At 43.8% G+C, this 24,453-nt stretch overlaps 1 protein-coding gene across 3 annotated transcripts in view; it reads left to right on the forward strand.

Moving 5' to 3' along the window:
* Window positions 1-24,453, forward strand: part of ATG4D (autophagy related 4D cysteine peptidase) — a 154,601-nt gene extending 130,148 nt beyond the window's left edge. For all 3 annotated transcript variants that reach the window (XM_086959070.1, XM_086959071.1, XM_086959072.1), the window contains 2 exons: window positions 1,031-1,150; window positions 19,956-24,453. In XM_086959070.1, coding sequence (XP_086815196.1) covers window positions 1,031-1,150; window positions 19,956-20,141 — 306 coding nt within the window. In that variant the 3' untranslated portion in view covers window positions 20,142-24,453. The remainder of the gene's footprint in view (window positions 1-1,030; window positions 1,151-19,955) is intronic.

Consider the following 24,453-nt stretch of genomic DNA (forward strand, 5'->3'; position numbering starts at 1 on the left):
TTATTCTGCATTCCATTGTGCTTTGAGACAGACCTCCTACAAAAGTAGAGACACACTCATTCCACCAGGGCAAAAGCGTCATTACGGACCTGTAAAAAACATTTAGTTTATAGACATTTGCAGGAAAGCAACAATGGCTTCTCCACATGTGTGTTTTGCAAGCTTAATGCATGACTCACAATGCAGCTTTTGGTTAGTAAGCCAAGTGAGATTTGTTAACTTGAAGCATGGCCAGGCGCATACTCTCTTCCTACCTCTTTAGTATTTTTGGCTGTGGAATCAAATTCTCAACCATTTGGGAAGGACAGAGAGCAGGATGAAAAAATAAAGAAACATTACCTTCATGGTGATTCCTCTTCACAACATCAAATTAGTCATGTCATAGAAGTATATACTGCTCTTTATTGTTGAATGTTGGGAAAAAGATATGACCTTTGGTGGCACACAAGTAAGACCTGCGTTTGCAGAGGGACACTAGCACAAGAGAAGGTCCACACAAAAAATTACAGTGACGGTGTCCTCTTATGAAAAGCTGACTGCCTTTATCAAACTATTGCAATGGAGGATGAGCAAGGATGAAGAGTGACTGATCGCTATGAAAGTGATTTTATTTTTCCTGTATTTCTTCCGTGATGTCCACCTTTTGTAAAGAGGTGGTCCTAGTGTGATTTGGGGAATTGTAGCAGATCTTTTTTTTTGCTGCCTAAAACGGACAGCAACACTTATTGCATAGTGCATTTCTAAGACTTTTGCCAAGAAAATCTTGCTTCCGGCTTTGCTTCTAGCACAACACCTAGGGTTGGGACCTGTCTGTAAAGTGACTACTTTTGCTGATGCCAATGCAAGGCGTGAGAATTGCTAACTATTCTAAAGTGGGGCTGGTGCACCAGTAATTTGAGAGTCGAGAGAGCATGGTAAGATAATGGGTTAGAAGAAAGAGTTTTAGAGCAAGCGATGCTCAACATATCCAATAAACACATGCCTTAAGAGTTGTCGGATCCAATCTTTTGCGGCTGTCCTTCTCTTCCAGACTTTCCACTGCAACTCACCAAGGAAACTCCCTTTCAGCAAAATGGATCCCAGTTGCACGCTGGGCTTCTACGTCCGAAACCGCAAAGAATTTGACACTCTTTGTTTGGAGCTAGCAAAGGTAAGAGACACTTAGTTTGGTTTTCTGTCTAGCAGTAAAACTGTTATCTGATTAATATAATACTTTTATTGCAGAGTCTGACTACTTATGATGCCACGTAATAATTACCCATGTGGCACACTGTTCTGATAGTGGTCTGCTTCACATGAGTGTAATTGCCCTTCTGTCACTTCTTTGGGCACCTTAAAAAAGCCATTGGCACCTGGATCCCTCAAATCCCAGTTGTTGTTGTTTTGGCCATTAATTCATAGTGTAACCTAGGTTTACAGTACAGTGCTGCCGGCACCCCCTCAATAGACTTTGTCACTGCATAGCCAGTGGGAGCAACATCAGGCATCATACAAGCAGTAAACTAAACAAATAGAATAGCTCAGTTTGGTTAATGTAATGACTTTACAACCTTTATTTGAAACAAAAATGTCCCACAAGACCTCAAACTTATTTGTGTTTCTTTTAAAAGGCGAGACTTCAACATCCTAAACATGATATGTAGCGCTGCACGAATAAAAATAAAAAAATCCCTCAGTCTTGCTATCATTCCCTTTTGTTTAGGTCTCGCCTAGACACCACTTGCGCTGTCTCTACGAGACATGTTGTATATACTTTGTGGGCTTACAGCCTGCAAATTGCATTTCATTTGTTTCTTCAAGTACCCTTTAAAAATCCTTACTTCCAAGTGAATAATCTTTCCTATTTGTCCCTCCTTTTCGTGGGTTGGTCCCTCCCACAGAGTACCGCCCCATTACTTGTAACAGGAGTGCTCGCTCCAAGCTTTTCTGGTAACAGGGCTGTTAATTCTTGTTCTTGTCGCGTAACATTTGCTGTTCATTCAAAAACCGAGATCAAATGTCAGAGGCTGTTTCCTCGAGGGTGCTTGTTTCCTTTTCTTTTTTCTCTGACTTAAAAGTGAAAGAATCGCCCCCCCCCCCCATGCTGCTTGTTGTATGTTTGCCTTCTACCAATAACACCCACCTATCTAGTACCAGGAAGATGGAGGTAAAGCTGTTCTTTTGCACCAACCTAATATGACTAATATTTGTTTTTTATCCTTCGTGCGATTTTTAAAAAAATTGCTTTTGCAATTGTGTGGCTCAGTTAGCACATGTGCATAATTAAAACTCAAACGAGAAAGGGAAGTTGGTGAAATGACAACTTGCATTAGCCTAGGAGGGCCCCTTCTGATTGCCTTACAGCTCCCTGCCTCCCGCTCCTTTTTCAGGCTAACCTTGCATGTCGGCCCCAGAGTTAATCATTCAGCAGCATGACAATATATCCATTTTATTGGTTGCCCGGGCTGAGTTTTGTGGAAAAGTGGTGCGCCAAGGGCAAACAATACAAAAAATTTACAGGGCCACACTCCTTATCGTTTTTGTTTAACCCAATGCGCTGCACCTACAACGCAAATATGATTCAATCAAAATCTGTGCTCCTTTTATGGGAATGATTTTGTTCCTTCTCATTTTTAGAAAAGCACCTTAAAAAAAATAACACATCTAGTAGATAAATAAATCGGAGCCAGCTGGGTGTTTTTTCTGATTTGAATGGTTGTTTCTCTATCCCTATATTTGAACCTATTTTTTAATTAGAGATTCCAACACAGAGCAAGAATGGTTAAGAAAGAAAAGTGAGAGGCAAATTCGAGCAAGCTGTTCCTGTTCTTTCTCCCCCTCCATTTTCTGAGAAAACGTGTATTTTTTTTATTGCAGCTATTTCTCGTTCTCTTCTCTTAGCTCCCCTCCCCATAGTTGTTTTGAGCTTTAAAAGGTATGTTCGAGGCATGTGAGCTGTAGTTCACATGCTTTGCATACTCCTGCCATCTAGTGTTGGGTCTGGCTGTTTGCAAGTTGTTTTTCTTCGAAGACGTCTTTTGAGTCACAAGGTAAGGTGACTCCTCCTTTCGGTGATAGTGCGCATATGAGATTGTTTTTTCCACCATTGGGTTTGAACGTGTTTTGGTGCGCTCCGTTTTAGAATCGGTCCTCGGGTTCCCCTTGGTGCGCAATCCACTCTACCCTCAACGGTATTGTTTTAGAACGTGTTCCCTTTTCTCTGATGTTTAAATAGACCATCAAGAAATCTCCAATTTAGATTACGGTTTTCACGGGCGGCCTTCCACCCTATCCGCGTCGATCCAGCACCTTGTCAATGGAACGTACTCCGTTAAAATTCTGCCCCCCTGTGCCACGCGAAGTATCCGCATACGGACCTACATAAGGTTTGTAACTTCTGCTTGTCCCCCGAGCACAAAGAACAAGACTGTGACGCGTGTTGATTCTTCAGAAGGAAGAAAATTCTCTGATAGTCGGGCTCTACGTCGAGAGATGCAGCAGCAGCAGTTAAACCACACACTTCATCTCTTCCGCGATGATTCCGAGCAAGAGGTCTCAGCGGCCGAAGAAGAACATGCTTCAGTGGCATCGGACTCCAAGGCAGAGTTGCAGATTGTCCTCTAATACGACGATGTACTGCAGGGACAAGGGGATGTGAGTACAGAAGAACAACTGCCCCCCAGCACCTCCAATCCTTCCCCCACGCCGTCCCTAGAAAATCTAAGGCTTCTGCACCACTTCTGCTTTCAGGTCAATGGCGGCAGAGGATTCTAACACTCTGTCATCCGGCTCGTCACCGAAACACTCTGACAAGCCTTTCGGCTCAGGACCAAGTCAGCCAAAACAGACTTTCGAGCCGAAACCTTCGGGCTCTAAACATAAAATGGGCTCTGAGCCGAAACCTTCGACACCTAAAGCAAGGAAGCATTCCTCTGAGTTGAAATCTTCAGCACCGAAAGGACATTCCAGCTCGACATCAAAAGCTTTGGTGCCACATTTAAAAAGCTGCCAGTACCCCAACCGGATCGAAGCATGGCCATTGTACCACCTAAATCGGATGCGAAACAGAAAAAACTCTATATTAATCTGGATACTAGACATATTCACACTAAACCGCCATCCAAACACAAGCTTCCAGATTACGAGAGCTCTAAAATTCCATTGAAGAAGAAACATGTGGGGACTAGTTCTTTCCACGCACTACAATCTCCTCCTCCACCCTCTCTGCCTGGGTGTAATGTGTAAGGGATCAAATTGTGGCGGTCTCTTCTACCTCACCCTGGTGAAGATGACACTGATGATGATGACACAGTCACCAATAGATCATTGGACAGATACCATTGATACTCCACAGGATACAGACCCAGAGTTTTACCCTGCGAGACCAGCTCCACCTCATGACAATATGTCATATCAGGAGCTGCACACTACCATGGGGTAGAGCTCCATAAAGAATCAGAAGAGGGGGATTTTCTCTTTGACACTCTACCAATACATAAATCCAGTCGGACACTGTCTATGCTTAAAGGTATGTTAAGACACACAGACAACATCTTTGAAGACCCCGTACATGCTAGGATCCTCACTCCTAGAGTGGATAAAAAAATACAAACCTTTCCCAACAGACCCTATTTTTATTTAAGGGTCAGTCACCACTGGACTCTGTAGTTTTATCCAATGCTCGAAAGATAGCTAATTTTCAACCATCCGGGGATGCTCCTCCGCAGATAACGAGTCAAAACTAATTGATGATTCTGGCAAACGTATAGCTGCAGAAGCAGCTAAATATTGGCATATTGCTAACACCCAAGGTCTCCTTGCAAGATATGATAGAGCCCACTGGGACAAAATAGTACAACTTCTACAGTTTCTCCCAAATGAGCATAAGGCCAAAGCACAAGACTTAGTTCAGGATGGTAAACTGATTTCCAACACCTCCATTAGATGCCGCCGATACTGCAGCTAGAGGGGTATATACTAGCAGACTACTCCGGAGACATGCCTTTCTACATGGTTTAGGGTTTAAACCTGAAGTACAGCAATCTATTCTAAACATACCCTTTGACAAAAAATATCTTTTTGGCCCTGAAATTGATCAAGCGCTCAAAGATGAAAAAAGATACTGATGTAGCAAAATCCATGGGAGCGCTTCAGTCACCCTCTAACGGGGGTTCCTATTAGCGCTCTTTTTACAGGGGAGGGTCCTAATCCACAGGGACAGACCAAAATACTTCCTCTTACAAAAACACTTTACAATCATCCTTGACAAAAGGATTTTTCAAAGGAGGCTATAGGGGAAATAGTCCAAGGGGCAGAGGTAAAAACACCACACACCCCAATTCCCCTTCCCAAAATAAGCAGTGACTTCCCCACGCTTCCCTCCGACTATTCCACACCTGTCTGAGGAAGACTTCAAGACTTTCTCCCCATTTGGAAATCGATAACAACCGACAAGTGGGTGATTGCAATTATCCAACATGGTTATTGCCTGAGTCTTACCAACAACCCTCCACACATTCCACCTCTATATCCCAAATTGTCAGAAGACAAGAAGTGCAATCCCTATTACTCAAAGGGGCTATAGAACCAGTACCACTTCAGTACCAAGGGTCAGGGGTTTATACCCTTTACTTTTCAATTCCCAAAAGGACAGCTCATTAAGACCTATATTCTAGATCTCAGAGAGTTAAACAAATCTATACTGTCAGAACACTATCACATGGTGACTCTTCAACAGGTACTTCCTCTTTTACAAAAGGGTGACTTTGTCTACTCTGGATCTAAAAGAAGCCTACTTTCACATTCCTATTCATCCAGCTCATCGCAAATACTTCTGATTTATGATAGCAGGCAAACATTACCAGTTCAAGGTGCTTCCATTTGGAGTCACCACAGCCCCCAGAGTGTTCACCAAGTGTCTCACAGTAGTACCTGCTCATCTCAGAAGACAATGTATCATGTCTTCCCTTACCTAGCCGACTGGCTTATCAAAGCGGGCAGTTACCAAAAATGTATACTACACACTCTGGCAAACCTACTTAATTAGTTAGGTTTCACAATCAATGCACACAAATTTCATCTGTGCCCTGCACTAGTACAATCTTATCTAGGAGCTTCCCTCAACACATTCAAAGCTCTAGCCTCTCCCATTGTGGCCAGGAGTCTCAATATTCAGACTACAATAATACAATTTCAACCCAATCAAATATTACCAGACAGAGTTTTTATGCAACTGCTGGCTGGCATCCTGCATTACAATCGTACCTCACGCAAGGCTTCACATGCGTCGTCTCTAGGAATGTCTAGAGCATCAGTGGAAACAGTCATCGGGTCAATTAACAGATCTAGTGTTGGTAGACGGCTGCACTCATCGCTCTCTGCAGCAGCGGCTCTTTATAGACCCTGTTCCACAGACTGAACTAACAGCAGACACATCTTTGACAGGTTGGGGTGCTCATCTCCAATATCACACAGTTCAAGGGCTGTGGTCAGACAATCACAAACGTCTCTACATCAACTACCTGGAACTTCTAGCAGTGTTCTTTTTTTTAAAAATTGAAATCATGTGTATACAAAAATATCTTTCATTTAAAACAGTTTCCTATACATCAGTTTAAATCTTTCAGAACAATTAGGACCATTTCATCTTAAATATCTTAGAAGATAAAAATCATCATAAATTAAGATTTAATCAGTAATTATCACAGTATAAAAGGCAGGAGATAAATATAAATAAAAAGACGGAATCTAAGACTTTCTAGCATCCCTCCAGCTTTTAAGCGGGCCCAGATATTCTGCCCCAGCTCCCTCATCTTCCTTCCCCTTCGGGAATATGAAGCGGCTTCGATGTTATGAATGCCAAGTAGTCTGGATAGCCACATCTGGAATGAGGGTGCCGTAGAGTCCTTCCAACGTGCAGCCAACAATATTTTTAGGACTGAGACACCGATAAATACAAAAGCTTCCTCCTCTTTATTCAATTTTAACTTAGAATGTAGTCCAAATACCAACAGGACCGGGGATAGGCTAACTTTGGTCCCTAGCAACCCCTCCTAAAATGTTTCCATTTCCGAAATAAGCGTTTTCAGAGCGCTGCAATCATAGAACATATGAACTAAATTGGCCGCCCCCCCCAAAAAACACCTGGGGCACCTGTCATCTTCTCTTTTCCCCCACTCAAAAAGCTTAGCTTGAGTGTAATACACCTTAAATTAATGCTGTGCCCTTAGGTTTGTGGACCGGAATAAACTGCATGCCATCTGCAGTGCTCTGTCCAAATCCACATCCGGGTCCCTGAGTTTAACCGTCCACGAGACCTCGACCTTTTCCATATCATCTTGCCATGTATCGGAGAGGGCCACATAGATCATACCGATCCTGGTCCCCCCCACCCAAGACATAGTCAAGGATCTTAATTCTTCCACCTGGGTTAAGTCTGGGTCTAATGGCCATCAGTGTTTGGTATATTAGCATGAACTTAAAGCTGTGATTTGCTTCCAATCCATATTTCCTTTGGAATTCAGCAAACCCCATTAGGGCGGAGCCATCCCATACGTCCCCTATTCTACGGATTCCTAATGAGTCCCAAACTGAACCCCCTTCCATCACAGCTCAGGTAAGGGAAAAGTTTGGAATTCCATAAGGGTGTGTAGTAGTTAAATTTCAAAATACCTAAAGACTTCTTAACTTCTTTCCAGACCCACCATGCAGTGTCCAATACCTTGTATCTTTTTTTGTTGTAGTATCGCCGATCAGTATTGCGTAACAGTAATCCCACAGCCTCCTTCCCCATCAGTAGTTCATAAATAGTGGGTGGTGTACTGCTACCTGGGAGCCTGTGAATATATATTGAGGTGTTGCCCAGCAGTATCGCCATTCGACTAAACACGGAAGCTAAGAGGTAGCACCTAATGTTGGGGCCGCCCAGACCACCTCTTTCCTGTTGTAGCGCTAGATATTTTAATGAGCATCTTGTCTTTCCATACTCCCACAGGAAGTTGCTAAAAGTTCTCTCAATGGATTTAAGCACCCACCATTAGCGGGATTGACCGAAAGAGATACAGAAATCTCGGCATCATGGTCATCTTTAGGACGTTAGTTCTACCTATTAATGAAAGATGGATGGTATCTATTCGTTTTAACTCCGATGTAACTGAGTCAATCAATGGTTCATAATTCTCTTTAACTATAGAATCCACTGACGGGCTGATTTTGACCCCCAGATAGGTTGCTGAGTCTGTATATCTGCTATCCTGTTTAGTGATGTTGCTTGTACATACTATCTGGGTCTTATTTACATTAACTAAATAACCTGAGAATCGGCCGAACTCTGCAGTTATTGCCTCCAGATCCAGCATGGCGGCAGCGGGTTCTGGAGTTAAGACTGCCAGGTCGTCAGCGTAAGCCAACAGCTTGGTCTCATAGCCCCCAAATATCACTGGATTGCCAACAGCTTGGTCTCATAGCCCCCAAATATCACTGGATTGATGCCCCTGCTTCCCAAAATCCTTCTTATTAGCGGATCAATATATAAAGCAAAGATGATTGGAGAGCAGGGGCACCCTTGCCGGGTCCCCCGGGAGATGAACATTTTATCTGAGGCTCCTCCCATTAGCTGTATGCTTGCAAGGGCATCAAACAAGGTGATGATGCGTCTTATATGGTCTGTTGTACCCCTACCCGAGATGAACCCATGCTGCCAAGGGGGAGACCAGTCTGCCAATGACCCCTCCCAGCTTATTAGCCATGACCTTGGCATATATTTTTGTGTCTGAGTATATGAGGGATATCGGACGGTACGACCCTGGGTCCTCCCTCATTTTACCCTTTTTATGGAAGACTATGATGTTAGTTTCCTTCCAGGAATCTGGGGTGATTTCTGTCTATACAATACCTGTAAATAAGTTCAGGAGTATTGGGGCCAATATTACTTGCAAGCACTTATATACTTTAGCGGGAATATTATCGGGCCCAGAGGCTTTACCAGATGGTGAGTTCTGAAGGGTTGATATGACTTTGTCCAGTTCAATATCCCTATCTAGTGTATTCCTCTCGTGAACCAAAAGTGAATGCCCGAAATCCTCAAAAGCCAGACTAGAGGGATCTTCCCTGGCCTCTTCTTGATACAAAATTTGATAGAACTCCTTGAACACCCGTCTGATACCTACTGGATCCGTATAGACCTGGTTGCCTTCCTGAATTTTAGCTATATGGTTTTTGCTAACCCCTTGCCTAATCCTCAAAGCCAATAACTTGCCAGCTTGTTCCCCTGTCTCGTACATTTTACCCCTAAACCACTGATAGTTGTCAGCACTTCTCTGAGCATCTACTTTGTATATTTCCGCCTTCAATGCTAAAATCCCATGGGTAGACAATCAAATCGCCGACCTGCTCAGCAGACGCAGGCAACAAGTTCACGAGTGGTAACTTTATCCCCAAGTTCTTCTTCCCTACTTTCAACAATGGGGATTTCCACAGATAGACCTGTTTGCTACAATACACAACGCAAAATGCCCAAAACTCCGCTTCCAGGTTCCCACACAGTCTATCCAAAGGCAATGTTCTATGCATGAATTGGTCAGGGATATTTGCCTACGCTTTTCCGCCTCTCCCACTAATTCCATTACTGATTGGGAAGCTCAAACAAGCATCCCTCACATTGATCTTAGTAGCCCCCACATGGGCTCGTCAAACCTGGTACACCACCCTACTAGAACTGTCAGTGGTGCCACATCAAAAGCTACATCTCACACCCAGTCTCCTCACTCAGAGCCATAGAGAAATCAGACATCCAAATCCCAGAGAACTCAACCTAGCGATTTGGCTCCTGAAGTCATAGTTTGGTTATGTACAACTACCACCAGACTGTATGAATATCCTCAAGGAGGCTCGAAAGCCTACCACTAGAGCAAAATGGAAACAGTTTGTTATCTATTGTAAAAACATCAATCCACTTGATGCCTATGTACAAAGCATTATTTCTTACCTGTTGCATTTACAGCAGTCTGGGTTAGCTTACACATCAATTTGGTTACACCTAGCAGCAGTTGCTGCATACTTGCAAAATAAGCAACACTCATCTTTATTCAGAGTATCAGTGATCAAAGCCTTCATGGAAGTGTTAAACAGATTGATACCACCAATTGTTCCCCCTGCGCCAGCGTGGAACCTAAACATAGTACTTAAAAGGCCAATAGGTCTACCTTTTGAACCAATGCACAAATGTCAGTTACAATTCCTCTCATGGAAGGTTGCTTTCCTTATAGCAATAACCTCACTAAGGAGAGTTGGTGAACTTCAGGCATTAACTATACCAGAGCCTTTCTTTCAACTTCACAAAGATAGGGTAGTTCTTCGAACCAATCCTACATTTCTGCCTAAAGTAGTTTCAGCCTTTCATATCAATCAATCAGTTGAGTTACCTGTGTTCTTTCCTCAACCTGATTCTGTAGCAGAGCGAGCTTTACACACACTTTATGCTAGACGGGCTATACTATATTATGTTGAAAGAACTAAAGAATTTAGAAAAACAAAGCAACTCTTTGTTGCTTTTTCTCCACCACACTAAGGCAATCCCATATCTAAGTCAGGTATTGCAAGATGGATTGTAAAAATGTATCCAAACGTGTTATGCTAAAGCAAAACAAACTCTAACATTACCCCTTAGTGCACATTCCACTTGTAAAATAGGGTCTACTGTGGCTTTCTTAGGCAATATTTCCCTAGCTGACCTATGTAATACAGCAACATGGTCTACACAACACACATTCACTAAACACGATTATGTAGATGTGTTTGCGAGACAACAAGCAAACGTAGGCCAAGCAGTACTTAAGACGCTATTTCAAACAACTACAACCACTACAGGTTAGCTACTGCTTTGGGAGTATACTGCTATAAAGTCTATGCGAAGCATGTAATAAAATGAATGAAATTAAATTAAATGAAAGCAAGATTTATAAAGCGCCATAGTTGCCCTGAGGCGTCCAAGCGCTAAAGAAAAACCGTGCTACCTAAAGAGAGCGGTCGCCAGTAAGGAGTCTAGTCAGATTTGTTTAAGAGAAGAGTTTTTAACTGTTTACGGAATGAAGACCGATTGGGGTTGGATCTAAGATGAAGAAGCAATAAATTCCACATTTTGGTCGCGTTGTAAGAAAACGACCGGCCTCCTGATCTTGATCTCTTGATCTTGGGGACGGTGACAAGAAAAGCATGAGTAGAACGGAGCTGTTTTTTAGGAAGATATGGAGTGATTAGATTGTTGTTAATCATCGGACCAGTCTTCCAGTCTCCCTGACAGGGAGCCAGTGTAGACTCCGCAGCCCGGGTTTAGCTGAGAACCTACGGGGAGCTGAAGCGGCGTTCGCGTGGCACAGTTCTGGATTAACTGGAGTTTCCGTAGGGTGTATTCAGGGGCTCCTAGATAGAGGGCATTATTACAGTCAAGACGAGACTGAATCAGACCTTGAACCACGATTTGTTTGGCCTCAAAGGGCAGAAGAGGAAGAATCTTTTTAAGAAGTCTCAGGAGGTCAAAGCAGATGGATGATAGCCTAGTTGCCTTGCTATTAAAGGTGAGGGACCTGTCCAACCAGATACCAAGACTTTTTATGGTATCTTTAGGTGTTGGTGGTGGGCCCAGACATAAGGGCCATATTGAGTTAATCGTGGGGGAAAAAGAGCAACCCAGGAGCATAAGCTCCGTTTTGTCTCCGTTGAGTTTGAGACATGAGGCAGTCATCCATTTATTAACTTTCTCCAGGCATCCCGCCAAGTCAACCTGTGCTGATTGGCTGTCCCGCTGTGTGAGAGAGACCACTAGCTGAGTGTCGTCCGCATATGTAATGATCTTAATACCATATGGACGGACGATCTCAGCCAGCGGTCTCATGTACACGTTAAATAACGTGGGGCTCAAAGATGAGCCCTGAGGTACCCCACAGCCTAAGGGTCTACTGGAAGAGACAATGTTCCCCTCAAAAACCTGAAATGATCTATCGCTCAGGAATGACTTGAGCCAGGTCATTGCTCTCCCCGACACCCCCAGACTCTGGAGTCGATGCAGTCAAATCCTATGATTCACCTTATCAAACGCGGCACTTAGATCGAGGAGGATGACTGCCGCCGATTCCCCCCCGATCCAAAATCCCTCTAGTTTCCTCTGTTACCGCAAGTAGTGCAGACTCTGTCCCATGCTTGGGGCGAAAACCTGTCTGGGAATGGTCGAGCAGATGGTTATTCTCAAGGAACCCCGTCAGATGACCATTGACGTGCTTTTCGAGAATTTTGCTCACCCAGGGAAGCAGGGAAATGGGGCGGTAGGTGCTGGAGTTGTTAGGGTCCAGATTTGTTTTTTTCAGAAGTGCTCCGACCATCGCTTGTTTCCGTACAGGAGGGTCAATACCTGAGGATAGAGAAGCATTAAGCAGATCGAGAATGGTAGGGAGAATAGTATGAATAGCAGCCACTAAGGTACGAGGGGGAGCTGGGTCACAGGGGGAGCCCGACTTTACTTGTAGCAATAGGGGACTAAGCGTCTCTAGATCCAGCAAAGGGAAGTGATCCAAGATGATAGGTGGATGTCTCATGGTTTCTGGGGGGGAACAGAGATGGGCCCTCAAAATGAGGATCCATATCGACAGCAGGAAATGACAGAAATATTTGATTAATTTTTAAAAAAAAGAATTCAGCCAGATCGTCACAACGAGATTGTATGTTGTGGTGAGATGGCGGGTTTTGGGGAAGCTTGGTAAGACTATTTACAATATGGTAAATTTCTTTGGGTTCGGAGCTAGCCGCAACGATTTTTTCTGTGTAAAAAACAGATTGCGCCGCTTTAATCTCGTTCTTATAGGCTCTTATCGCCTCCCTATATAAGGCTTTATCCGCCGTAGCGTAGTCCAGACGCCACTTCCTTTCCAGTTTTTTACACTGGCGTTTTTTCTCCCTGAGCTCAGCCGAGTACCAGGGAGCAGTCTTCCCGAATCTTTTCAAGGCAGTTTTACGGAGAGGGATAGTGGCGTCAAGTGTATTCACAACCCAGTTGTTGTAGTTGTTATTAGCTAATATGGGCTCCTGATTGATTGGAGGTCTGGCGGTCTCCAGGGCTACGGTCCATCTGCCTAAAGGCAATTTAGACCAATTACGTGCTTTTCTTGAAGTGGTGGTATATGAGGGAGGGTTATATGTGTTCCTAACAAGAGGGATCAAAAAGTGATCCGTCCAGGGGAGAAGGATAGAGGGGCCTGCCCTAAGGTCAACACAATTACTAAATACAGGATCAAGAAGATGACCTTTAATATGTGTGGGGGAGAGGATGAGTTGTTCCAATTGTAATGCGGATAAACTGGCTGTAAGCTCTGAAGCAATGTGGTCAGAGCGATTATCAAAGTGAATGTTAAACTCACCCAGCAAGGTGAAATTGGAGGGGGTAGTCGCCAGGTCAGCAATAATAGAAGGTAGAGCAGTCTGAAACTGTTTTAAGCATCCAGGAGGGCGATATATAAGAACTCCAGAGAAACTCTTGTTAGGAGAGAAGTCAATAGAAAAAGACAAATTCTCACAGTCCGGAATAGGGTCCGAGGAGCAGCGGCATATATAATGGTCTTTATAGATAATTGCCAGTCCGCCTCCTTTCCCCTGAGAGCGATCTTACCTGGCAATCTGATAACCTTGGGGAAGCACTTGTACTAGGTCTGGCTCGGAGTGTGAAGTTAATCAAGTCTCTGTTAGAAAGATTGCGTCTGGCACAAATTCATCTAGTAATAAAGCCATTTCTATGCGATGTTTAGGAAGGGACCTGCAGTTCAAGAGATACATTTTAAGTTCCAGACTTTCTTCTTTGTGATGGATGGTATTGAGTTCAGTATGACATTGAGGGCAGATGGTAGGCATATCTAATGGATGGCGGGAGTGATGACATGGAGCTTTTACCTTAGATCTAAGATTAAGGAGAGCGTTGGGACTATAGCACCTGATGTGTCCAGTAAAAGAGGCAGGGGTTGTGGCCCCTGGCCGCAGACGGGCTTGCCTTAGGCGCGCCTTTGGCGCATCCGCTGCGTGGCCGGCGGGGGTTGCACATTATATGGCAGAAAAAAGGAGGGAGTGGCCGAACTGTACCGGCAACCCGGTCTTACCCCAAAGATGGCTGCTTGCTCCCCGTGACAGCACCTAGTCGGCTGTAAGGGGAATGGTGCAGGGGAGTAAACAAGGTAGTTTGTGCAAGTTTTAAAATTACAACACTTTAAAAAAGTTGGTAGCAGCGACTAAATCTCCCGGCTTCCGCCTCAGGAAAATGCACAGGATTCTAATAAGCGCGCAAGCTGTGAGCGCCCTTATGTACAGGTGATGGTGGGCGGGAGGTCCCAACAGCTACACCGGCAACCCGGTCTTACCCCCAAGATGGCGGCTTGCTCCCCGTGACAGCGCCTAGTCGGCTGTTAGGGGAATGGTGCAGGGGAGTAAACAAGGTAGTTTGTGCAAGTTTTAAAATTACAACACTTTAAAAAAGTTGGCTGCGGTGACTAAATCTCCCGCTTCAGGAGATGGCATAGGATTCTACAATAATAATCTACAGCTCTCATTCCTCGAATGGAAAATGTTACTTACCCAGTAAGCATCTGTTCTTGGCATGTAGAGCTGTAGTTTCACATGCGCCCACCCACCTCCCCGGTCTCCTGTGTTATTGTAGTTCTCAATTTACCTTCAGACGCAAGGACATTTATTTTCTACACTCACAAACTCCACTCTCACCCTGTGCGGGAAAACAATCTAACAATGGAGTCGATGCCATGCGCACTATTACCGAAAGGAGGAGTCACCTTGTGACTTGAAAGACTTCTTTGAAGAAAAGCAACTTGCAAACATCCGTACCCAACACTAGATGGCAGGAGTATGCAAAGCATGTGAACCTACAGCTACACGTGTCAAAAACAAATACTTACTAGGTAAGTAACATTTTCCTTACAGTGAAGCAATAATGGTGCCGTTTTGTTTACGCAGATTTATATGTTGGTTTATTTAGTTGTTTTGGCTGCCAACGTGGTGCACTTTATCCTCCTCAGAGGGTTCGAGACAATGAAAGCAGACTGAATTGCAGAAAAGAAATGTCATAGATTGTAATATGCAAACAGTGCGGTAAATCACATGAGCACCCAGCCTCATGGCTGAGTGCCCATCTGACTGCGCACTTGAGTGGGCTGGTGCTTTTCGAAGATTGACGGGCAAAGAAATAAAATTTAAGCCAACCGATCTGTTTATGTACTTTTAACTCCAATGTTAGCCTTGTGAAGTAACCTAGCCACACGCAGCGCTTTACAGAGATCCTAAATAAATATATATATACTATTTTTAGCATTCAGTTACATTTGCCGCCAAGAGATCTTAAGGTACTCTCCTTCCTTAGAATTAATAGTTGGGTTCCCCCTCACGCCAGCTCTTTTTCAGAGATGGTACTGCTGAAGACACGCTTCCCGCTGTGCAGAATGGCCACAAAAAGAGTCTTTTATTCATGTAATTCTATTTTATAGCATTTTGGCTTTGTGCTTAATGAACACACTGAGATGCAGGGGCATAGTGGATTTGTGGTCGGAAACACACCAACCGCATTAACTTAAATGGCCGTTCGGATACCAGATGATAGGCTGTACTTGAACAAGAGGAGGCTGAGGCTAGTAATTGACCTCCCCACGCAAGTGGTTGCAATTGACTAAGTATCTGTTTTCGCGAACGGTGCCTCTGACTGTATTACATAGGGACTGGTCCATGCCCTCCTCACTAGCTCTGCCGCCAACTTCATATTGTCCTGTCGGGTGTTAATAATGTGCTCGAACCCTTGGCTATGAACCCATTGATGAAAGTTAAAATGCCGCCATATTGGGTGGCCTGCATATGCAAAAAAAAAAAGACCCTTCACAAAACTGTTAAACTAGCTTTGTCAAAACTAATAGTTTCAGGAATTGGCTGACCGCCTTTGGCTTTGCCTATGCCTTTATTATGTTTTTCTTTTTTTAACATTGTTGGGAGAGCTGTTGGGACATCACCAATATATATAAAAAATAAAACTGGCTAAAGGCTAAACATTTTTGGGTTCCAAAAACCGCACCTTATCGTAGTGGACTCTGCCACTGAAGGGACATTCTTTGTGTGCAGATGTTCTCTGTTCTCTTGTGAAGGAGAAAAATGCAAGGAACTCAGCCAATGGCTGAAGTGGGTTGCTCTGTGCCTCGTGAAGTATGCTGTAGTGGACGGAATTAAAATGTGATTCGCATAACAAAATACCAATGAATGGAGAGGCCTGTCTGAAAGCATTTACTGAAAAAAGTATATTATGTGTAATTTTAGTTAAATCAATCGGTATTTACTAATAACAAAACTTAAAAAAACATGTAATGAAAAAGAAATAAAATCACAATATGGCCTACCTGTCGTGGCATTGAAGTGGACTGCTTTTTAGGCAGATATGCACAAGTAAAATGCAGTCACTCACAGTGAACAGACTCTGTGGTTGAAGTGGTCTGACCCACTACCCATGCTAGAATGAATAGAAGCAAAAGGTAATTGACACTTAGGCAGACCAATGGAAGATGAAGACTAACTGAAACCTCCGTGGCCTGTGAGATAGCTAAAGCCTAATTAATTAATTTGAATGGGGACTCCTACCTCCCTACATGTTTTGGATGAGGGGGAGTAATCTTGCTCTAACCCCACACCCCCATTGAGCACCTCTGTCTGTCTGTCTGTCTGTCTGTCTCGAATACGAGGCTCTAGGGGTGACTGGGATATTTGCCTATCTGAGGCTCTGTAGCACTATGTCCCTCCAACCCCTACTGACCATATAGCTTAAAGGAGGTTCTGGGTTAGAGCCGTTCTTTTGTAACCCCCAGATGTAGCTTTGCCCCATTTCCTACTCAGTTAAGCACATGTGCCAAATCACTAAAGGGAAGCTCTAGCTTGTTATACGAGGCTGAGGTTACCGTCATCTTCTGTTCAGTAAGGGAAACTCCACCTGTTCAGTAAGTAAAGCTTTTACAACTTATTGTTAGGCACGGTGGGTGGTAGCCTGATCAGTTGACCCAGACATTTCCACCACGGAGACTTGGGACCTTACTTGGCCATGCCATCTGGGTACCTCCCCACATAAACAATAGAGGTGTACCCACTGACCACCTACCAGAAGCCTGGGAAGAGAGTCTTACACTCTGAATTCTTCTTAGGAATTCCAATACCTCTAGGAAGCTGGCTCTTTATATAGTATACCAAAAAGAGGTATGCTATGTAAAGAGTCCTGGTATCCCCTATAAGTGAACAGGGGCTTGATCAGCAAACCCAAGGTGCTCTATTTGGGGATAGTGTGGTCGAGCAGCCTTAGATTAATCAGAGAGGAGTGCTAGACATTTGTTACACATAATCAAATGATTCACACTCTTAAAAATAAGATCCACTCCAATTTACCAAAATTACACTTCATATTTGTAATTGGGTATGTACTTTATTTTCAGAGATCACTGTCTTGTAAGTATACATAAATACATTTGCATTGGGTGAGGTATCACGGTTTTTCAGTATACAGAAGTACACTGGCACTTGTATCTTTTTAAGCAGTAATGGTATCCTATGGGAAAGAAACATATACTGCCTGTGGGTACTTAGCAGTGACTTACAGGTCTGTTCTTCAAGGCTTTGGGTAAGTATGGGACAAGGTCCCAGACAGCACAATCACATCACCTTAGACGGCGCTGGGGCGTCCGAGTGCAGAAGTGCAATTCAACATCGGGTGCCCCATTTAAATCAATGGGGAACGGTCCGGTCACAGAGGCTGCAAGCAGCGACTGGGAGCCCGCCAGTCCGGGTGAACTCATAAGGAGAGTCTTAGTCCTTGAAATGCTCGGGCACGTAGGGACACCACTGGTCCACTGGAACTCAGGCTTGTAGGCTTTGCTGCAGTGGTGTTTTCTCCTATGGGGTCTCCCTGCAGAAGGCTCTTGCGTATGTGTGTCTGGGTGGGGGCTGCAAAGCAGGCATGGACTGGTGGACCAGTCAAGCCAAACCCAAAGGTGGGCTCAGCTCTTGAGGGCCTCAGGACCCCGTTGGCACTATTTGTTGACTTCTCCCTGGTCTGTGGGACGTGGGTACAGCAGTGCTTCCTGGTGTCAAGTTTTCACGGTCCAAGACTCTTGCGGTTCCTGCTATCTGTCAAGAGAGGCTGCAGGTGGGGACTTGGGGGCCAGTCCGGTGAAGTCCAAGGAAGGGGGTGGGGCTCAACCCATGAGGGTCTCTGTGCCTCACGGCAACTCTGGCCGGGGGGGCTCATGCAGTAATGGTTGGTCTGGCAGGGCCACGCTGGCAAAGGCTCTCCTTTCAGTCCTTATGGTGCCTGCAAACGTCCAGGGAAGCAGCTCTTCTGCTCCAAGGGAGATATTCCTGGCAAGGTGAAGTTGTGGGTCACTCTTCCACAGCTTTTGTAGGTGACAGAGCTTTCTGGACAAGCCAGATCCTTGCAGTTGTCTGGGACAGCTGGCATGGTCTGTGCCAAGTCAGTCCCTACTCATCAGTTCTCGCGTCCTGGGCTCATCTTTATCCTTCTTTCTTCTCCAGTCAGACAAATATGTTTTCTTGCTGTCAGCCACCTAAATACTAAATTTAGGGGCGTTGTGTTAAGGGGCGTGAGGGGTAGTAGCCAATGGGCTACTCATCCTTGGGGCCACTACACTCCCTAGATGACCACTTCCTGGGAGGAATGGCCATCATCCTGTCAGAGTTAAAAAAAAAAATTCCCTACAGCCAAGATGATGAAATCATAATTTTCTTGTTCACTTCTGGTAGCCAACACTATGGGTGTGACTAACCTGGAAGTTTAACACGTCACCTTGCATAGCTAATTTCCTTCCTGTCCTGGTACCCAATGAGCTTCATGAGGGGGTGACATCTTGCAGGTCTGGGGAAAGCCAGGCTCGCATATCAAAGGCGATGGGTTATTCAAAGTTCCCTGCCTTCACATGCTAATTTACTAACCATCCTGCTGGAAGTGGTGTAAACACCTAATGTCAGAGCAGGCATTGTTTCTGACCTCCTAGGGGGTCATGAACTAGTCTGTGGTGGCGGCTAATCAGGACCAGTCAGCCAGCACCCTAGAGAACTAGTAGGTTTCAGGGGGTAACTCTAAGGTACCCTACTGGTTGCAGGTATTAATAAAGCAAACACCGGAATCGGTGTGGGTTTTTTTAATACGAGGTGTTTGATACCAAACACCCTGTGTTTCAGTGAAACCATTATGTAGCTGGGTAACTCGTTTTGACCAGTACCTACATTACCTTAAAATGGTGCTCACTTGTAATATCCAGCAATGGGGCTAGACATTACAGTATCTTATCTGATATGATGCAGATATGTCCTCACATGTGCTATACTGTACCCTGCCTTAAGGCGCCTAGGCCTGGTGTATGGATGACTTCCATATAGCCCATGCAGTGTCTTTGGCATGGATTACAGGGGTGTGCCATGTCATGTTTTCAAAACATGGTTACCACCATGTCATGCAGCCTGCAATGGCAGTCTTTGTGGAATTTGTGTATCATTTAGTATTCATTCCGCTGGATTGTGATCTCTTCAGGCATTACTTATGTGAAGCAAAGTTCCATTAAAAAACTAAACCGGTCTACCTGCTGCAACAAACTACATTTTTTCTCTATTTGAAATAAGCTTGGAATTGTTTTCTTGGCACTATGACATTTCGTTTACATGCTCCGCTTGATATCAACCTGTAATATAGTGGTAAGCTGGGAAGACCTTATGCATTTGCTGCTTATATCTCCAGGATTTCAACCCTCAGTAGTTGACAAAGTTAGTACATCTGAGTTGAGAAACTACTCCATGTTGCTGTATGACCGTAGTAAAAAGTGTGCGGACAAAAATGTGATCAGTGCAGTAATTTTGCTTTTGTTTCCCGCTTTCTTGCTTTTGTTGTTTTCGCTGCCCAGGTGCTTAATTTGTCATCGTCGAAGGACATCTATCCCATTTTCAGCTTTGTGGAAGGCCATGCTCAGGACTACGCCTTGGAAGAGTTGTGCTCACAAATCGCTGAGCAGACTGTGCACATCACTCGCCGGACGGAGAACCGGGGGAAAGTCAAGCGGCTAAGCTCAGATGAATTTGTCTTTTTATAATATCCCAACTCGGTTGGGACACCTCCCATTGCAGGTAATGGCAGCTATATGGTGGTGGAAAAGGAGGATGCAAGGACATGCCTTTCCTAGCCACTATCCCCTCTTGGCGATACTTTTCCCCTCTTTGGGGTAAATCCACTTGCAGAAATCAAGACCTCCGAGCCTGTGGGCTTCCTCGTCAAGCAAACATACGTCACAGTATTCAGGGTGAATTTCTTCCCCCCAGAAAGCATCATCGGACAGTTATTGTCACACAAGAACTTGCTGGTCATTATGGCAAAGATTTCAGTTTTTGATATGGAGCACTTACTCTCCCTTTTACAGGAAGCTTACTTTGTTCTTGTCAGAACTTTGCCTTCAGTGGTATTGGATAGACCACAGTCACATATTTGCAGCCCAAGAGCGTTTGAGAACAAGACCTTGTGCTGGAAGAGAGCGCCAACATGTCAGTGCCCAGATACGGGATAGCTCTGTATTTCTTTTCGTTTTTTTGACATCCAAAAGTGAGGTTTGCAGTTTGGTGTTAAGTCCCTATTCCTCATTTCATCAAGCAAATTACAGGAACAACTTTGGGTCTAGACTATTGTGATTGGTGTTTGATTCGGCACTACAAAAAATGCCAGGTTATCTGAAAACAATTGCATTTCACTGGTAGGTTTGTAGTAAACTAAACTATTGGTACTGTTCTCCGGAAAGGAACAATCGAGTGGCATGTTCCTTGCAAACTCTGTCTGCATACATGTTGAACAGTTTTATTTAGTTGTGGTAGCTTCCTTTTTTCCCTGGGAAATGGGCTTTCTTAGTAGGTGTTGCAGGCAGAGCTGCTTTACAAACTTGACACCCTCGTCACCCATGTGACTTCTAAACCTTTTGTCTCCCGAGAGGTAACCGGCTACTTTGTCCACTTATGCACACAGTCAAACGGAACTTTAAACCTCAAGATTATTAGCTATGCCACCTGGCATTTGGTACTGGAACCTGCTTGACTTGCAAAACATTTTGAGCTTCACCTTTTTTTTTCTTTATGAAATTTCAGAGCATAGTATGCATTATATTTATTTTTTTATGTTTTAACATTTTACTTGCTTTTCGGTCCTGATTCTCCAGGCATGTATGATTACTTAGTGTTTGTGTGTGTGCATGCTTGATCATTCCTTAAGAAGATGTTGAAAGAGGAGTGTGTTTCAAAGTTCATTGTGTACATTTGTTATCGGCTACTGAAGACCTCTACAGTGTTGTGGCAACTCGCAAGACTCACATCATCCTATGAGACCCTCCTATCCAGACAACCTCTCACTATCTACTAGATTATTCCTCAAAATAACATGCAGATAGTCATCCAATAAATCACCTTCCGATTGCTATGATGCTGAACGGTTACGAACCTAGGTGCACCTTTATCATGTTTGTGCAAGATGCTCCTGGAAATGTAAACAAACCTGACTTGTCAGCCTATATAATAGCTACACTTTTGATTGAACTTAATTTTGTGGCCCAGCATTGCTAAATACCCCTTTCTTTTGAGTAGAAATGTACTAGTCTGTGAACACCACAGCATTGTCCATGTTAGCTTACATTATTTCAGTATAATTCCTGTAGAATGCAGACCTTGATTTCTTTAATGCAATGAGTGAAGACTTTTTTGGGGTCTTTAGGGGCCGTATTACATAAGGCGCCCCGGGGGCGCACGGGCGTTTGCACCTGCTTTGCGCGCACTGGGGCACTTTGGTATTATAGAAGGGATCGCAGACGTGTGCATCTCCTTTTATAATACCAATAGCGCTGACACACTTAAAGCGCCAGCGCTATCAACAGAGGGTGTTCCCCTCATTTGCATAGGGATGTGCTCTATGCAAATGAGGGAATTCCTTTGACTCTGTGCCTGCACCATATTACAGATGTGGGTGCAGAGTCAAAGAAGGAGCACTGTCAGTGCACCCCCTGAGAGCAGCCCTCTGCAGGGGGTAAAGGGGGTCCCATGGACCCCCCCCCCCCCCAGACACCCCCCAGCGCAAGTTTGCGGGTGCCCCCAGGGCGGCGCATTCACCATAATGGAGCGTATTGGCATGGTTTGCGCCCGGCTCACCTTTTCAAAGATACGCTGGGCGCAAACAATGCCAATACGTAACATTTCCTTATTTTCTGCATCTTTTTTATTGAGTAACCCTCTGTCACTTGCATTGGTGACTATTTACAAGAGTTGTGGGTTTGTAACACAGCTGCATAGCTGAATACCAAATATTTAATAACGATAGTCTAGGATTGTTTTCATCAAAGCTGTGAAGTGCTCAGTTTAAAGAAGGCAGGAAAGTAAAAAAAAAATATTTTAGAATATATACTAGTATATTAACACTTGCAAGAATTCTTTTATCAAAGCTGCTTTATCACAATTGCAGGCAGTATTACAGATCCACAGTGATGCTGTAGAGCAGCATAATACTACCCCTCTCATATTTTCTATTCCTAATGGATCCAGTATCTACCACTTATAGGTTTCTGTAATTTCTGTATTTATTCTTGTTTTAAAACAAGCTGAGATGATGGGGCAGTGGGTAGTTGATGATTGTGCAGTGATAAAAAAAATGTGCTGACTAGATTGACGCATGACTTTGGTTGTTTGCATGTGAGAGGATGATGGAGTTTTAGGCCTTTTAGTTCGGCCATGTGGGCTTTCCTATTTAGGAACAAGGCTTTTTGACCATCAAAAATAAATATCCCACTTCACTTGTTTTCTGGACCCTTTCTGCGGGTGAAGTGGAGTTATAGACCCTAGCACTCTCTTGACTGTGCCACCAAAAGAACACGAGTTGAATGTTTAAAACAAATGTATTTTAAATTTCACAGTCAACAGGAAAAGAGGTTCCATTGTGCAAAATTTTAAGGTTTTACCTTAAAAGATATTTTTTCCAGTTTACTCCTTTTATATTTTAGCCCTTTTTGCTTCTGGTATATCGTATCAGCTCGAGGATTTCAGCGTAGTGACCGCTTCACTGCTGTAGGTGGACAACACCAGGTGTTGCTGCTTATCAACCTTATGTTGTAACCATTCTTATGTGCATAACTCTTGCGTTTCTTTCTGCATCATAAGCAGAAATTAAAGCAGCAAGGTTGGGGGAATGGGCAGCCATTCTCTTTTATTTATGAGTATTTGGTTCTGCTGTATGATGTGTAGCGTGTGGTCTGTGGTGTTCAGTTAACACCAGTTCTGGCTTCCCCTCATATCATTCCTTTTTAGTTAACTTTAAATGACAAAACGATGCATTATGTCTTTTTTTTCTCAGGTGTGCCCACTTGTTTCACATTACCTGCGTAAAGTTGGCAGGTGACACACTCTTAGTTACATGTGCAAGTTGTAATTCTAGCCAAGACTGGGACAGACAGTGAAGACACTAAGCGCTCAGTCAGGTCAGGCCCCCGAGTTTCCCATTTGGTTCGTTAAATAAAGAACTCACTAAGCCAGGTGCTTTTCTTCACATTTGGCACAGTGTTTAACGTGTGGTCTTTTGAGGTGTGGCAAAGTACCTTCTTTTTGATTAAATGCATTATGATAGAGCAGGGCTCTATGGAATAACAGGAGATGTATGCCCTGTTTGATTTATGTTGCCACCAACAACAATGCTGTGTGCTATGTTTTTGCTGCGATTTTGCCTTGTTTTATTAGTTTTTGACGTAGGAGGCTAGGTCTATTTTTGGGAATATTAAGGTAGCAGTTTTGAACTTTTATTATTTTTCTGTGTTCTAACCTAGTCCCATTTTCTTATAGTTTTGCTTCACCTCATAATAAAGGATTTGTAATTTTTCTTTTTCTTTTTTTAACTAACAGTTCACCTCTAGGTTTAAATATTTTCAAAATTACTGTATTTGATGTCTGGGTAGGATTTGAGCTAATTGCTAGGAAGATTTCAGGTGTGAGACCGCATCACTGCACCATCTTTCCAACACTTCCAAGTCTGAAAATGTTAATGTTTCACTGTGCTTGAACTACTGATTTGATTGTTAAACTGTATTTGATTGTCACAGCTGTTCATATATTTTTTGTGTGCGTCATTAACTTGATTGAAACTGTCTTATTGTATCGTCCTGTCTCAATACCTGTTATTTGATGCCAGATTTCAGTCAGGTTCCTGCTGGATCTCACAGCAGAGTTGTCTTCGACACGGCTTCAGGCCTTTATGATCAAAGGTTGCTATGGAAAACTTGAAACTATGACCAGGGATTTCGCCGTTAGCTTTACACTGCAAAGAGAACTTGGTTTTTAATATATTTGTGCTCGTACATTGTAAATAATAATAAACCGACATTACAGACAGAA

Source organism: Lissotriton vulgaris, chromosome 1_1, assembly GCF_964263255.1.
Source record: "Lissotriton vulgaris chromosome 1_1, aLisVul1.2, whole genome shotgun sequence".
Taxonomy (NCBI): domain Eukaryota; kingdom Metazoa; phylum Chordata; class Amphibia; order Caudata; family Salamandridae; genus Lissotriton; species Lissotriton vulgaris.